The following is a 16,023-nucleotide window of genomic DNA, read 5'->3' as shown; positions in this document are numbered from 1 at the left end:
ATGTATTCCTCAAACTGACTGCTCTGATTGGAGTTTTTAAAGCTTATTTATGGAAGCAATATATAAGTTTCCCAAAGATGGAGGAATGCCTCTAGCATTAGGATTTAAGCTGTTGCTTATACTAACTGAAAAATGATGCTCTTATCCTAAATTTCACAGGTACCAGTTTTCTTCTTGATCTGGTGGTCTGTGACAGGTGGTAACTATTGTCCAAATTTGATTTAGAGAGCAGATAGACTTGCTATTCCATTTCTTTTGCCTCTCGAAGTGGTACATGCAGTTCTATCTACCTGGCAGTGACTGAACAGTGTTTCCTTATACCAAATCAGAAGACCTGATCTTCCTGACTGTTTGTCTTTATTATCGTTATTTTGTCTTTAGGTTCTTAGACAACTGCAGCAGGGCTTGGCGAAGTGCTATTCGGTTGCCTTTGAGAAAAGTGGAGCTGTTTCAGATGCCAAAATCACTCCCCATACACTAAACTTCGTCAAGAAGTTAGTGAGCACTTTTGGAGTAGGACTCGAGAACGTGTCCAATGTGTCCACCATGTTTTCCAGTGCAGCCTCAGAGTCACTAGCCAGGAGAGCGCAGGCGACAGCTCAAGATCCTGTCTTCCAGAAGCTAAAAGGGCAATTCACAACAGGTAATTTGTATTAAAAACCTTAAGCTCCTGGGGAATTTTCCTTACAAAGCTCAACTCAAAGCATTCCGTCTTTTTATTCTTCCTGCCATTTGGCACAACCTGGAGCATTACCTTCAGTGCTCCATACGTTGTCAGATGACAACCAGACCATAGAGAATGAGGATATTGTATTTCTATTACCTAAACCTGTGGTCAAACCATCTATGTGTTTAAAGATAAATTAGATGACTTTGCTGCAATATTTTTGCAGTTTGGATCAGGCTGCCTGCTTTAGCTGAAGGCAGTAATGACGACTGATGTTGAATGCTACAATGTAATGCAATTATCACTGCAGGACTTCCAATTCCCAATATTGTGTGAAATCTTTCAAAACAATTGACTTCTGATGAGTAAGATCATTCCGGTGTTTTGGATAACAAGATTATGAAAGAAACAATGACAAAAACTCACATCATTGTTAGGTAAATTGAATCAATAACTTTAATCAGCTCTAATAAAAAAGGTACTTGAGAGAAGTAGCTTTTTGCCTATCAGTGGTGTTACATGTTTGATGAGTATCTGAAGTTGATCTCAAATTCCACGTACAGTCTGTGTGCAGTGGAGTGTGGTGACGCATTTGCTGAGAAGCATTAAGGCCACGCAGCTGTATGTGACAGAAATTAAGAACTCAGAGTTATTGGTTGTCCATAACTGGACTGAGAGAATTCTCAGGCAGCCCCGAGCTTTCATATTATCCTGAATTTGCTTTCCACCTCACCCTGCTGGGGCTCTGATTCAGATGATTCTGGCTGAGTTCAAGCTCAGTTTTGGCTTTATGGTGATTTAAAAATCACAGCCTTTCTGCACCGAGCTGACACCTCTGCAGATGTGAATCTGGTGTTGACTGATTATTCCTGTTAGGATTCTCAGCTACATAAAGTTTCTTTAACATAAAATTGTTTCAGGTGCACACTGTTGTGGAGAGTTTGCAGAGTTTGACAAGTCGATTTACAGTGTTTTTTTGCTGTTATTTTCCTTCTTTCTTTTTTTTTCCCAAGCATTTTACCGCTAGCGTTGAGAAAATAGGCGAACGGATGGGAACCTTGTGAAAGCAACGCAGTTGTAGATTTGACCTACATATCTTGTGCACATGATACATTGCATGGCGTCCTTTTTGAGGCACAACAGTTGCATGACAGCAGATAATGAAAGTCCTGAACCATATGATTAGATTTTTAATGGATGAAGGCTGCTGGGAAGGGAAGTGAAAGCAGAACCATTTTGCGAGTCTTCGACTGAAGCTTACAGGGAAATGAAATACGTTAAATAGAAGTTTGGGCTTGTTTTTGCTTTTTAGTAGTGCTTTATATGTCTGCAGTGCAGTAAGAGGCTAGGTGCTTTTTCACTGCTCGGCATGCTCAGTCTTAGGGTACTTCTGAGTTAACTCAGGTCTTTTGTACTTTGCCTTCATGTCTTTCCTTTAAGATATGAGTGCTGGGAGGATTCTGGTTTCAGGAGTCCTACAGCTGATGGCTGAGTGCAGCAGTAGGTGAAACCTGAAGGGCTCTGTCAGAACATTTGTAGAAAAACCCTTAAAAATTTTAATTACTGTTTAGTTGCATTTTCATTTAAAAAAAAAAGCAATAATAAAGTTGAATGGGTGGGATTTGGGGTTTTTATGTGCTGGTTGCATATCTTTCTTGTGTGTAAATAGCAGGTGAAGTTTTCAGCTGTGCTTTCCAAGCACAACTTTTACAAAGAATGATGTGGAACAACATATAGAAACATATAGGAATGGATGTTGGTGGCTGCATTGCAGACATGTGCAGCTCTGTGTGGTTGTGTCATCATCTCCTCCAGTGCTGTCGAAGCTGCACCTTGACCCCATTAGGGGCTATCAAGGGCTCTCTTACCATTTCTTGTAGTTGAAAGGTTTTGTTGGCATTCAGCCGGACTGCTGGAGTTCTCACAGGTCATCTTTTTCCATCCCAACATTAAGCATTTTCAAACCAAATTTTACTTAATTTTTTCTTTTTTCTTTTTTCTTTCTGGAGCTTCAAATTCATAGCTCTTTGAGCGTCCGTTCTTTGTTCCTTCAATCCTTCTCTGCAAACCTTTGGCATCAAAGAGCACACAAAAAAAGGCACAGAGAGAGAAATGCTCCCCTTGAGAGCACTCAGAAGCGAAGGAGGAGAGAAACAGCCCCAGTGTTCAGATGAGAGTTCGGAGGTTGGATCCCTGCTTCTTTCTGCTGCCCTCTCTGCAGTCAAGCTGTGTACAGGTGGAAAACTGAACGGTCCCTTAAGAGGCAGGGTGGTGGTGTTGGGAGTTGTGGCACCTAGCAGAGTTCTCTGCTGAGAATGGAAGCTGCAGGCAGAAGGAAGCTTCTTGAAGTCCTCAGTCGCTGCAAAGTGTGGGGCAAGGGGAGGTGGAACACTTCTGCTATTAGCTGTCAGCTTTTCCAAGTGTTACTTTGGTGGTGTTCCCCCCCGGCCTCTTTTCTTAGAAAGCCTAGCACTGCTCAGGCCCCAGTTCCTTCACTTTTAGGTATTTGGACAGTATGCCAAATGAAGAGACTGGAGTTAGTATCTCATTTGACCTCAGTCTGGTCTTCCTAGTCTTGGTTTTCTGCAGCTGACTTATTTCTCTTTCCGAGTTTTTTCTTGTTTGTTGGTGGTGTCCTGAAGTTCTTAGGAGACTGAAAAGAACCCTTCAGAAAGCACAAAGTAATTTCATAGCTGAATAATAATAGACAGCTCTTGCTTTTGGACAATGCTCAGATCTTCTTCAGCATCACGTGTACAAGGGATTGAACTTCTCTCCAGTGTTCAGCTTATATCTCAGGCCCACAAAGGCTGTCCTGGCTCTTTGGTGATGTGTGGGCTTTCTTAAACAGAACCTCATCGTGTCTCTGGCAGAAGAACCTCTCAGGTCTTACATATGAGCTATTGCTGGTGCTAAAAGCATTAATTACCTGTTACTTAAGAGCGTGGATGACTACTTGGTGCCTGTATAGCAGAAGGGTGTGTGTGTATGTATGTGTATATATATGTGTGTGTGTGTATATATATACACATTATCATCATCATTATTATTCTGTAATTCACGTAAACTAATTAAACTTGCTGTTCTTTTCCCACCTGCTGCTGGGAAACGAAATAACAAAGTCCTAGAATGGGCATTTTAACAAACGGGACCTATTCCTATGCTGAACTAAATATCTTATTTATTATTCCTTTAATTAACAGAATTAATGTTATTTAATTACTATTTTGCTCTTATTAACTTAAAGGAATGTATAATACTGATGCATATGCTTACTGCTTTGGTGGTGCGCCCTGGCACAAGGTGGATGCAGTTTGGGTTACTTCTCCATGCCTTGTGCAGTCAGGAGGTGATGGTTCAGTGCTGTGGCCGTCATGCAGTGATGTGCTGGCAGTGCTCACTAGAGGGCAGCCGTGGGATTCTAATGAGCATCGTGCCGTGCTTTGCAACAGATGCGCTGCCCGTACCAGGTAGAAAAAGACAAGGGAGGATTACTGAATACTCCTAATTCTTGTCATCCGTACACAAGGAGCTGCATCTTTCACTGCAGGCTTTTTTCTTACACGAGTGGAATGGTTTTTGTGCTGCTTGTTGTTGCTGTTTTGGGCTGTAAGGCTCTCACTGACAACTGTTGTTGCCTCTGTGCTGTGGCTGTGTGGGAAAGGGTGCTGGGCTGCCTGTTCTCAGGGATTCTGTGCCACAAAGTGGCTGAGCTTCTTACAGACTGTGTTTAGTCTGTCAGCATCGTGATACTGAAGTGCTGAACAACAGTTTCATTTGTTTACATGGTGTGTTCTCCAGAGAATTCCAGCTTGTTTGTTTATTTACTTTATTTGCTTGCTGTGTTCTGAAACAAGCAAAGTGATGTTTGGAAGCTGACCTCTATGCAGGCCCAAAAGGAGGTGTGTATTGCAGGGATTTCAGTCAGAAAAGAACCCATATGGCTGCTGGTCCTGTGTGCTGCCCTGGGGAAGGTCTGCCGTGACTCAGTGGGCTGCAGGAGGTGCTGCTGCACTGGAGGCTGTTGTTGGGCTGAGCATGGGCTCCTGGCATGATGCCCTTTTGCTTAGGCCATCATATCTGTTCGGACTGCAGCGGCACTCGGTTGGTATCCAGGTGAGGAAAGAAGGACTGGATTTTCTTACAGCTCAGAACAGGAGGATAACAGTAACAGCGATTTTACTTCTTGTCCTGAAGTTCCTCACAGGTTCTGCACTGTATCCTCAGTTCAGGTTCTTCCATTCTCTTTAGAAGTAGAAGGGCTCCACTCATTTTAAATAAATCACTTTTAATGAAACAGGCAGAAAACTGAAGTGCTTAGACTCTAAATTAAGGTTAGTTGTCTTCTGCTGCTGAATGATCTGATCTAGTCCTGTGGTTCATTACGGCATTCTCCATGTCAGTCTATCTGGTTGCCGTCTGGACAATTAAATGCAATAACAGCATTTAAAATTTCCACCGTGTATTTTTGTTCTCACGACAGTAAAACAGGAAACACTTGAAGCTTGTGACTTACTAATTAATAGCAAATAATTTGGAGCTATAGTAGATTGGTAGTAGGAAGTAGTAGATTCTGATAAGTTTAAGCTGTATATAATTTTAGAATTTTAATAAAGTATTTTGTATAGAAGTGAAATACTCATCACTCTCTTTCAGAGGTGTCTTCCATGTGCTTGTCACACCGTTGGGTTGTATGGCTTGTTCCCATCCAGCACCCCCGTGTGGTGGTGTTGCTGTTGTGTGGCTCCATACCATTCAGGCTTTGACTCTTCCATGTCTCTCCTGTGTCTGTCTGACCTGGCAGACAGATCGTGGCATTCTATGCTTGGGTTCCATGGGTAGCCATGTCCCCATGACATCCTTCGGTGGCAGTGTGCCTTCCCTTTCATGTGACAGCTGCTGACTTTATGAGGTAGTGTTCCATCTAACTGAAATATGCAAAACCAACGCGGTGCTTTAAAAACCTGCTTTCTTGGAATCTCATCTAAAGCACAAACTTCTGACTTGTGGTTGTTAAATACGCCGTGTAGAATTCAAAATGCTAAGGATGGATGTGTATCTTATCTTTTAGACTTTGACTTCAGTGTACCAGGGTCAATGAAACTTCATAATCTTATCTCAAAGCTGAAGAAGTGGATCAAAATTCTGGAGGCAAAAACTAAACAGCTTCCCAAGTTTTTCCTCATAGAGGAGAAGTGCCGCTTTCTAAGCAATTTTTCTGCTCAAACTGCTGAAGTAGAGATACCCGGAGAGTTCCTTATGCCAAAGCCAACACATTACTACATCAAGATCGCCAGGTAAGCTCTAGTGGGTCAGAGGTAGTTGTAATTCTGCAAATAGAGAAGAAATTGGAAATGTTCTCCCATCCATGGTGCAGAAAGTAGCTACTGTGTATTGAAATGATGTGTACAGAGTCGTGCTTTGTTGTAACAGCCCAAGTTGCTCTTTATCCTCCTTTGCTGATGTCTCATTGCCTCTCTGCACGGCTCGATCGCTATATGATGATTTTGTTTAATGTTGATGTTATTTGAGAGCATTTCTACTGTTGTGGTCCACAGAGGGACAGCTCTTCAAAGAAGAGATCAGGATCTCATCTAATGATTAATTCTGTTTAAGAACTGTTTTTCTAATAGAAAGAAACAAATGCCTGAAATTTTTGACTATCAAATAGAAACTTTGTGTTAACTGGGTAATAAAATAGTAAGTAATTGTCCATAATGTAGTTTCACAGTTGCACTGTATAATTCCTTTGTTTATTTCCTGTTTTTTATATTGTTATTTGATATCAGAGGAGATGAGCTCCAGGGCTTTAATCTCTCTTTCCTCCTGGTAGGTTTATGCCCCGAGTGGAGATAGTTCAGAAACACAATACTGCAGCCAGGAGGCTCTATATCCGAGGCCACAATGGAAAGATTTACCCCTATCTGGTAATGAACGATGCTTGCCTGACAGAGTCTCGCAGAGAAGAACGTGTCTTACAACTCCTTCGCCTTTTGAACCCCTGTTTAGAGAAGAGGAAGGAAACCACAAAAAGGCATCTGTTTTTTACAGGTACTGGAAAGAGGCATTCTGTCCTTTTTTTTGCTTTAATGCACACTCAGATACTGTTATTGCTAATCATCAGTATGAAGTTTTTGGATATTTGGAAGACTCATCTAAGTGGTGAGTGTTTTCTGGCATTGTAACACCTCAGTGAAGGAGTAAAGTTGATGTATGTGTTGTAGGATGCTCTCAGAAGACATTACGCACATCATTCATGGTATAAAGCCCACATAACAAGCATGTCAGGCAGAGGATGTCTGGATGAAGAGCTTCGAGATCTGGTTTAGTGGTTTGTTGTAGCTACGGTAATGGGAGAACGGTTGGACTTCTGTGGTTCTTCTGTTGTACACACATTTCAGAACAAGCATTCAGAGACAGCTTGGGTAGGACAGAACAAAACTTTTTCTCCCCAGTATATGGTGTATGAATATTGTGAACTACTTCTCTTCCCTCCATGTAACACTGAATACTTATTTATTTACATATTTATTTATTTATGTATTTATTTTCTAAGAGCTTTGAATTCAGTGCGCAGTTTCTGAGTTGTGCCATTGAGAATTTCGGAAGTAACTTTATGTACTCGTGATGATGTTGACTCCTGGGCGAAAATCCTAGAACACACCAACTGATGAGTTGTTGCCAAATGAAAGCAGTTAATAATCTGGATATTGGATGCAGGAGTTGTGCTGAGCGTACTTCCATCCTGTACAAGGTTCCTTGTTCTGGAGAGCATCCTTTGCCAACAGCATCACCTGTCAGTGCCTGTACATAACCTGATTTACAACCTAACCTTAGGGAGGGCTTAATGGGGGGAGCTGAGGAAGGTTCCAGAATGATCAGTGTGTATAAAATGCCAAAATAGTAACGTAATAAATGGTCACATACTTAAGCATTTCAAAACAGGAGCAATGGATAAATGATGAGCACAGCCTTAATAGTTTCTCTTTCCTTGTGCACGTTGTCTTTCTCATGTGTTGATGGTAAGTAATTTGTTGATGAAATGAGAAGCGCTCAGCAACATACTCGATCTGCTTGTGATTCAGGTGTAATGGGAATGCCTACAAAGAGTTAAACACTCACGTTCCCAGAAATTCAGGAGTTCCAGCTTGTAAATATGTAATGACTTAATAAAAATATAAAGTACTTCTCAGAATGTCAGGGGATCACTTACTAACTTCATATAAATGATGTCTGTACGTTCAAATAATCCTTAACTGGTGACCAGAAAATATATTACGGATAGTGGGAACTTGAACTGAAGACACCAAGGCGTGCTGCTGCTTTGCTCTTGGCTTTTTACAGAATCCTTAGATCTGGTTTTAACAAAGTCTGGCTTTATCAGTCTTTCCTTCTGTATATGCTGTATCCCTTAATGCAGACTTGCTCTCAGAAGCAGTGGCGAGGTGATGCAAGTTGCAGTTACAGACCTAGAAGTGCCTAATTGAGACCTGGCTTTAGCAAGTCTAAAATGTGCAAGTCAAAAGCCTTGTTCTAACAAGGGGTGAATGTAGTATCTATGTATGTGAAGGCACTCTTACATCATTCCAAGGCCAAGAAGTGAGAAATACAGTCAATGTGGCCTTGATAGATACGACTGAAAAGAAAAAAGCCACTGGCGTGTCCTTTATATAACACTATTAGCAAAGCAACGTGTTTTCCTTCAAACTGCTGGTTTTAAGCTGCAGTCTTTTTGGAAATAATTCTATACTTTGTGGTTTGATACTATTTGAAAGAACCTGAAGAACATTCCTCTCTCTGCTGCCAGAGGATAATGGAAGCAGGCCAGAAGAAAGAGCTCATTAACACTCTTTCTGTGGAATGCATTTGTTTCTTTACAATTGAAGAAATTGCATCAAACAATTTAAAGGCATTTGAAGAACATTTTTTCCTTTATTCCTGAGGTTAGTTATAACAGCTCCTGAGGGAAACGATGAGAGAATGTTCTGCTGGCAACCAGAGGCCACTCTCAGCAGTCCCACGGGTTCACCAACTGGTACTGGGAGAGGCCTCCTCTCTCTGGACATGAGTGCGAGTGTTCTGCACATGTAAGACTCACAAGAGTGATAGATCTGTGAAGCTCCATTCATTTGTGAGCAAATAGGGGTTTTGCAGGTTTACAGCTCCTGAAGTAAAAGCTCCCTGGCTTTAAGTTTTCTTGTTGTTTGAACAATTTACTTCATTTCCCCCTTGTTATTTTCAAGCGCTGTCACTTTAAACTAATATTCCTCAGCTATGTGTAGATTTTATCCCCGTTTTTGTGAATTGCTTGAAGCATGGCACTGAGTTCAGTGCTTCTCTTCTGCAGAGTAATGGTTTTTGAAATGATGCTAACGTTGTGTAATCACCTCCGCCTGCTTGCAGCAAAGCAAAACACTGCCCTCTTTTCTGCAGGTAAAGTAGGAAGGGTGGAGTGCTCACTCTGTTGGGTTTTTTTCCTCCTAAAATAGCGAAGATGTGTTTCTGCTTAGATAAAATTTAAAACAAAACAAAACTGTCTGACTTGCTCTCTTTTTAACTGAGATCATGAATTAGTAATGACCATAGTTGTAACCATTTTCTCTTGACGCCCTTCAGCTGATTGCCAGGGCAGTGTGTAAAGGGCTGCTGGCTGCACGCTCGTGCTCTTCTCTGAGTGCTGGGAACTGACTGTTGTGTTTTGTCGCCCTCTCCCCTCTGCCCACCCGCAGTGCCGCGTGTCGTGGCCGTTTCTCCGCAGATGCGTCTAGTCGAAGACAATCCCTCCTCTCTGTCTCTGGTGGAGATCTACAAGCAGCGCTGCGCCAAGAAGGGCATTGAGCACGACAACCCTATTTCTCGATACTATGACAGGCTGGCAACAGTACAAGCACGGGGGACTCAAGCTAGCCACCAGGTATTAGAACATAGAACGAGTTTTCATGAGGGTTATTTCTTGAGGATTGCTACAGTGCGTTCAGCTCCCTCCCATCAGGTAGGGGCTGGCGGTGTTTCACTGAGGAGCTGGTTTGCATTCGTTTGTTTTTACGATAAGTGTTGTTGGGAGTTCTCATACCTCACTGGTGTTTTGGAGTATCTTTGAAAGCCTCTGAAAAGCTGTATTTGTTCTGCTGCAGGTTGTGCTGGGGAACTGCAGCTGGAAGCAGGTGAAGGATTCATTACTTTTAGGTCCTTTTGTATAATGCTTTGCAAATAATGAATTGATGACGTGGGAAAAGCATTCCTATTCCATACACACGTTCCTAATTTGTGTAAGAGAAGCATGCCACGTGGTGCCATTTCCTCATCTTTTGGTGCTCGTCCCGAAACTGACCGTGGATTCATCCCACCCAGGTCAACTAGGAGCAGAGGCTAATCTCACCCTAATGAATGGCAGTACTTGGGAAGTAGCAACTTCTGCCCCTCTAACCTCCACCAAACATCTAATTCTGATAAATACGGTTCCTTCAGTTTTTAATCCCAAGGTTAATGCAAATTCTTATATCAAATGCTAGTCCCGCATCAAATACAGCTGTTAGAAAGCACACAGTACATCACAGACATCATCTGGAGAATGCTTTCTGTTAGAAAAGAAAATGAAGTGTTATGTAACATCTGCTTCTATTTTGAGTATTTTTTTCTTCAGGTTATGAAACTCTTCAACAGCCGTGGAACTGAAGTCAGTCTGACTGTCACTCTGGTGCAGTAGAACATATCCTAACTCCATTCCTTTTTCTATTTAATTCGGCTAGGATGTGCTACAGTAATGAAATATTTTGGTAAACTGTATGTTTACATCAAGGGAAAAATTATTACTTATTGTTCACGTATAAAAATGAATACATCCCTCAGTTTTTCTCTCCACATTTTTGAGGTAATTTTGTTGTAATAATACATAGAAGTAATTATTTTACCCAGTGAGTTTCCCTGCCTCCTGTAATAAAGTCTGTTACTTTCTCCAGTAAACTATGCTGAGTGCTAAGAAACCACCCAGGGTTTAGGTTGCGGTCTTTGTAGATCCCAAGTGTAATTTAACATCTTGTCCTCATGATTTTTTGTCTGTCTAATTCTGTCTAATTGCTGCCGTACCTGAGTGCATACTTCTCCTTTTGCCAGCTGTCTCCTCATGCTGCCTACGGGCTACCATCACCTGCTAATGAGAACCAACCAAGGCTATTACTAATCTTCTTAGTAGTTGCAGTCCAGTTACAGAATCTATGTCACTGTTCTTGGTCAGCATTTTGCTCAGTAACATGTTAACCTGAGCAGCAACCTTTCTGACTTTATCTTATGTAAGGTTTCTACCTCAGACCCCTTGAAATTCAGGGAAATTAATGAGGTAGGCTCCAGAACTTTTGTCACTTAATTGCTGAGTGATGTTTACATCCTTCATTGCAAAAAGGGATCTTTCACTGCGAGGATGTTCCATGGAAAACATGAATTTTTCTTTCAGGGCTGCTACCTTCAGTAGTATTCAGCATCCTGGTGCCTGAGGCTGGAAATAAGTGTTACTATTAACCCATACAAATATTCAGACTTAAGCAGGAGGTTTTATTTTATTTCCGACAAATGCATAATCCACCTTGCACTGAAGCCTAAAGAGAGTAGAGTGTGTTCCATTAGTTTGCCTTAAGGAGGTGCTGCACTGTGAGTGAATGTCTCTTTAGTTTACTTCTGATTTTCTTGAAAGCTTTGAAGCTACTTCAATCAGTGCATAACTTTCCACTCTCGGATTTTCTCGTGTCAGACTCACTGTAGATCTACAGCTTATTTGGTTTTATTAAAGTCAGAGTCTTGTAGAATGGAGGTTATTTGGCAGCTTTGCAGGGGATGGACTTACAAAGCTTGTGTATCCTGGTAAGGAAATCAGGAAATGCTGTTGGATTAAGAGTGTTGGAGTTCGGGATGTTTTCCTCCAATGGTGTGCAGCAGTTCAGTGGAGTTTGGTGGTTGCTTTTGGCATAATTGTTGCTAAAAATTGCACTAAAAATGATCTCTTTCCAATAATATTTTTCATGTTTAGGTTCTCAGAGATATACTTAAAGAAGTGCAGAGTAACATGGTGCCACGCAGTATGCTTAAGGAGTGGGCTTTACATACATTCCCCAATGCCACGGATTACTGGACGTTCCGAAAGATGTTCACTATTCAGTTAGCCCTGATTGGCTTTGCAGAATTCATCTTTCATTTAAACAGACTCAACCCTGAAATGCTGCAGATAGCTCAGGTATGCTTTGTTTTCTCCTAACTGCATGCTGTCTTTTTTGATCAAATGGAAATCTGAGAGTTTGAATTGAGTCAAAAAGGGGATTTGCGATATGTAATTAACAGTGTATTTCAGTAGGTTTTCATTTGACGATGTGATTGCACATCATGTAGGCAGTGATTTATACTGCAGACCCAGTTGCCATCAAGTCTTCCTTCTGTGGTTAGAATTTATTACATAGTCTGTAAAGTTGGTCACAGGTATCAGAACTGTTACTGCAAGTGACTGATCAGCCTCTCTTTAGTCTTGCTTTAAACGTGTTGCTTTGGATAGGTCTGTGTGCCAATCAGCTTAAAAAAAACACAGCAGAACAAAATTAAACTTTTAAAAGCAAAATACCCTTTTTCAAATAATACCCTCTTTTCTGCATTGACATCACGTCAAGCTACAGCTCCTATTAGAAGTAAGTTCGCTGTTTTAACCCAATATTTAAAATTAGGAGTAGAGCAAAGGTGGTATATATTAAAGCCTTAGTGCCATTTTAATGCCTGGAGAGTTATGCTGTTTATGGCAGTGTAGATTTTTAATCCCCACTTGTGCAGCTGTGCCATTCAGGTTCTTACCCAGTGAGCAGCAAATAGAGAGTGCTTACCCAGAGCTGAAATGCCTGGAGAGCGAAGATCCATCTTTCTGCCCAGCTCCTTTCAGACTCCTGCCAGAGGAGTATCGCTTCCCAAGGTTTAATACTGCAGTCTATGTTCATTACGGCTTTTTGGACTCTTGCTGGTAAAAATTACTTCAATCTGAACTTTTTTCCTCAAAAACTGTGCGTTTTGGTTTTCCATCCAGGATACTGGCAAGCTAAATGTAGCCTATTTCCGCTTTGACATTAACGATGCTACGGGAGATCTGGATGCCAATCGCCCGGTTCCATTCCGCCTCACACCAAACATCTCCGAGTTTCTTACCACCATTGGGGTGTCCGGCCCACTGACCGCCTCCATGATTGCAGTTGCTCGCTGCTTTGCACAGCCAAACTTTAAGGTTTGTATACCTTTCCAAAAGTTGTTTATGGGCACTTCATTTGCATTTATCATTTAGGAAATGAGGAGCTAAGCAGCATTTTCTTGCTTGAGATAGAAACCGAGCACCTCATATTTATGTTTTGAAGTCTTACCCCAAGGTCATCATAAAAGCAGCTGAAGTCCTTGCCGTTTTGGAAAGAATAGGAGGAAGATAGGTGTAATTGTACCCTGAATTTCTTCTTTATTCTGTTGAAGCGTGTTAATTCAGGCTGATTGTTTCAGTGCTGTAGCCTCATAAATCCCCACACGTTCTGGCAGTGGTAAGTAGTGAAATGACAAATGCAACATCATTTAGAATCTTCATAATATGCTGTGAATAGAAATGTGTTTGGCCTTTGTTAGCAGAGCAGAATGCTCAAGATACATTGTTCCTTTGATGGATTCGAGCTCTTAGCAGGGTGTAGTTTTCTAAAGAAATTGTCTAACTTCCTTTTAAATTCTAATGCTTTCCAAAAATGAGGCATCATGCACTTAGGCTGCAATTTGCACCAGAACGGCACTGCACGGAGCGTACTGCAGCTACAGTGTGAGCAGTTACTTTGTGGAGGATGGAAAATATCCAAAAAGGACTTTTTTTTTTTCTTTGTAATACGAAAAATTTAGATTTTTTTAGAATTCATCACTTTGCCTTACAAAGCCGTGCCCGTGCATGGAAATGAGTTTGCTGACTTGGTGTGTAATTTGTGCATCCGGATGATGTCAACCCAATTAGACTACTCATATTGAATTTACAAGATGGCTGCCCATTTATGCTTCTTGGAGTGATGGGTGCGCAGCTCATCTCAGGTGTGTGGTTACAATCGTATTTGTCTGAATTCTGGACATGAGAGGAATTCCTTTAGCGTTTGATTAATGTTGGTTTTTAACAGAAGCCTATAGAATGTATTTAATAAATGTGTGTATATATTGGCCTGATATCTAGATATGCTAAAACATGCTTATTTACTATATGCAAACAGAAGGTTTATCTCAGACTGGATACCTGAAAATCTCAGAAGCTTGAGTAGACTAGTATTTCATTTAAAGTCTGCAGAGCAGAGCTAGTGCTTGCTGAGCTTAAACATAATAGTCTGATTTTTCTCCCTCGTGTAGGTTGATGGGATCCTAAAAACTGTGCTGCGGGATGAAATAATCGCATGGCACAAAAAAACACAGGAGGATACTTCCTCCCCGCTCTCAGCAGCTGGACAGCCTGAAAACATGGACAGCCAGCAGCTGGTTTCACTCGTTCAGAAAGCCGTCACCGCTATCATGACTCGACTTCATAATCTTGCTCAGTTTGAAGGAGGAGAAAGCAAAGTGAACACGCTGGTAGCAGCTGCAAATAGCTTGGATAATCTCTGTCGGATGGATCCTGCCTGGCACCCCTGGCTGTAACTTGAAATTTGCAATAGCTTTTTTTTTTATGCTGCCGTCGGTGGTGTGAGCCGTATATTGTGCTAAGGAAATGTGAAAGAGAAATCAGACCTTGGCTTACCTGTCACGCTGCGTTTTGTCAGTGTTCATTGGATTGTGTTTACAGAAATAGGACGCGTTTACTCCTTTCAATTTCGTGAGGGTGTTTCCTCCTGTTTAAAAAAAAATAAGGAAAAAGAAAAAGGTTGTTGAATTTGCAACGATGGCTTCTGCAAATAGCTTAAAATTAGGGAAGGAAACTTAAAAATGCACAGAAAAATCTTATTTTATGATGGGACTGTAAAACTAGCGCTGTTAGATACAGGGTTTGCCATTCCTAATAATCTACAGCATATAAAGTTTTTATACAGTAATAATTATTAAAGCAGACAGAATTCCCAGTTCATTGATCTTAACTTTGTGAAATTTTACTTAATCACTGTTCCTTCATGATACCAAATGGAAGGCTCGAATAAATTCTCTTCCTTGAGTTTGCTTGAGAAATTCACGTGAGCAAATGTGGCTTGTACAGAGACTTTTGTACCGGATGTATAGAGGCATCTTTTTGTTAGGCACTGAGAAAAGGATGGTGAGATTGTGCGAGGTTTTCCTGGAGCACGAGCTGTGTACAGAAGAAGTGTAATCCATTTAGGGCTTTGGTTCAGTTGTGGACAGTGTTGGGGGGAAAGCTTATAAAAAGGATGGGAGAAGTCATCTATTGATACAAGTATTTGACTGCAATAGAGAAAGAAGATAAATCTTATAAAGTTATCTCTTTTTTAATGTTTAGAATTGCAATAGCTTCTTTAGAATGAATCGGTTTCTTTGTAATTTAAGAAGAGAGGAGTTTAATGTTTCACTCGAGTCCTTCTGTTGTGTGAGCATTTTTATAAGACCCCAGTGCTGAGGATGTTACATTTGTACAGAGTGATTTTTTCAAAATAAATATTTAAAAAAGAAAAACCTCTCCATGGCATTTGTTGGGTGGTTTTAACATGGCAGAAGTTGAACAGACGGAGAGGCAGGTGTGATCTTATAACTAAAATCACCTGAGCAATACAAGGTGGGAGCTGCACTGACGAAATACGTGTGTGGTGTGTGTGCTGTTGAGCAGTTTGTTTTCTTGCTAAGCCAGCCAGTGTGGTAACAGTCTGTTTGTTAATATCTGTCTTTAAACAGAACAGCCCATGGCATGCCTGCAAGAATTACAGCTTTTAAGTAATTGCTTGAGGTTACAGATGGAGATGAACTCTATTAGGGGTTTTCTGCAGCTCCCTTGGAAACTTGGTTTCGACCCACAGGAAAGGATGGATCTTTCTCTTTTTATGTACATGTATATATATTTAATAAGATGGCAAAAGATTCTTCAGAGATTTCTGAGCAACATGAGTTGCACAATTGAAATTAATCACCGCTGTTCATCAGTGTGCTGTCTCAGGGAAGGGGAATTTCTGCAAAGCAGTCTGATGACTTCTGGCTGGCAGAGCTCATGGGTGGTCATCATCTTAGTGGCTACCTGCAGACCAAGGCCTGCAGTAGGTAAGATGTCTGAAATCAAGTTGTTATTTGGGGGGAATGGAAGTAACATGAGCATTCCACAGGTCTCTTACAGAGATGCAAAATAAGCTGTTCCTTTTATCTTTGCAGCCATGGGCAGAACCGATCAACTGATA

The 16,023-nt window shown here is 41.2% G+C and overlaps 1 protein-coding gene across 2 annotated transcripts in view; it reads left to right on the top strand.

Moving 5' to 3' along the window:
• Positions 1-15,299, top strand: part of TRRAP (transformation/transcription domain associated protein) — a 74,696-nt gene extending 59,397 nt beyond the window's left edge. For both annotated transcript variants that reach the window (XM_072349069.1, XM_072349068.1), the window contains exons 65-71: positions 382-643; positions 5,739-5,964; positions 6,501-6,718; positions 9,397-9,581; positions 11,688-11,891; positions 12,720-12,914; positions 14,048-15,299. In XM_072349069.1, coding sequence (XP_072205170.1) covers positions 382-643; positions 5,739-5,964; positions 6,501-6,718; positions 9,397-9,581; positions 11,688-11,891; positions 12,720-12,914; positions 14,048-14,332 — 1,575 coding nt within the window. In that variant the 3' untranslated portion in view covers positions 14,333-15,299. The remainder of the gene's footprint in view (positions 1-381; positions 644-5,738; positions 5,965-6,500; positions 6,719-9,396; positions 9,582-11,687; positions 11,892-12,719; positions 12,915-14,047) is intronic.
• Positions 15,300-16,023: the final 724 nt, after the last annotated feature.

The sequence above is a fragment of the Excalfactoria chinensis genome, chromosome 14 (assembly GCF_039878825.1).
Source record: "Excalfactoria chinensis isolate bCotChi1 chromosome 14, bCotChi1.hap2, whole genome shotgun sequence".
In the NCBI taxonomy this organism is placed as follows: Eukaryota; Metazoa; Chordata; class Aves; order Galliformes; family Phasianidae; genus Excalfactoria; species Excalfactoria chinensis.
This window is presented reverse-complemented; position numbering and strand designations above follow the sequence as displayed.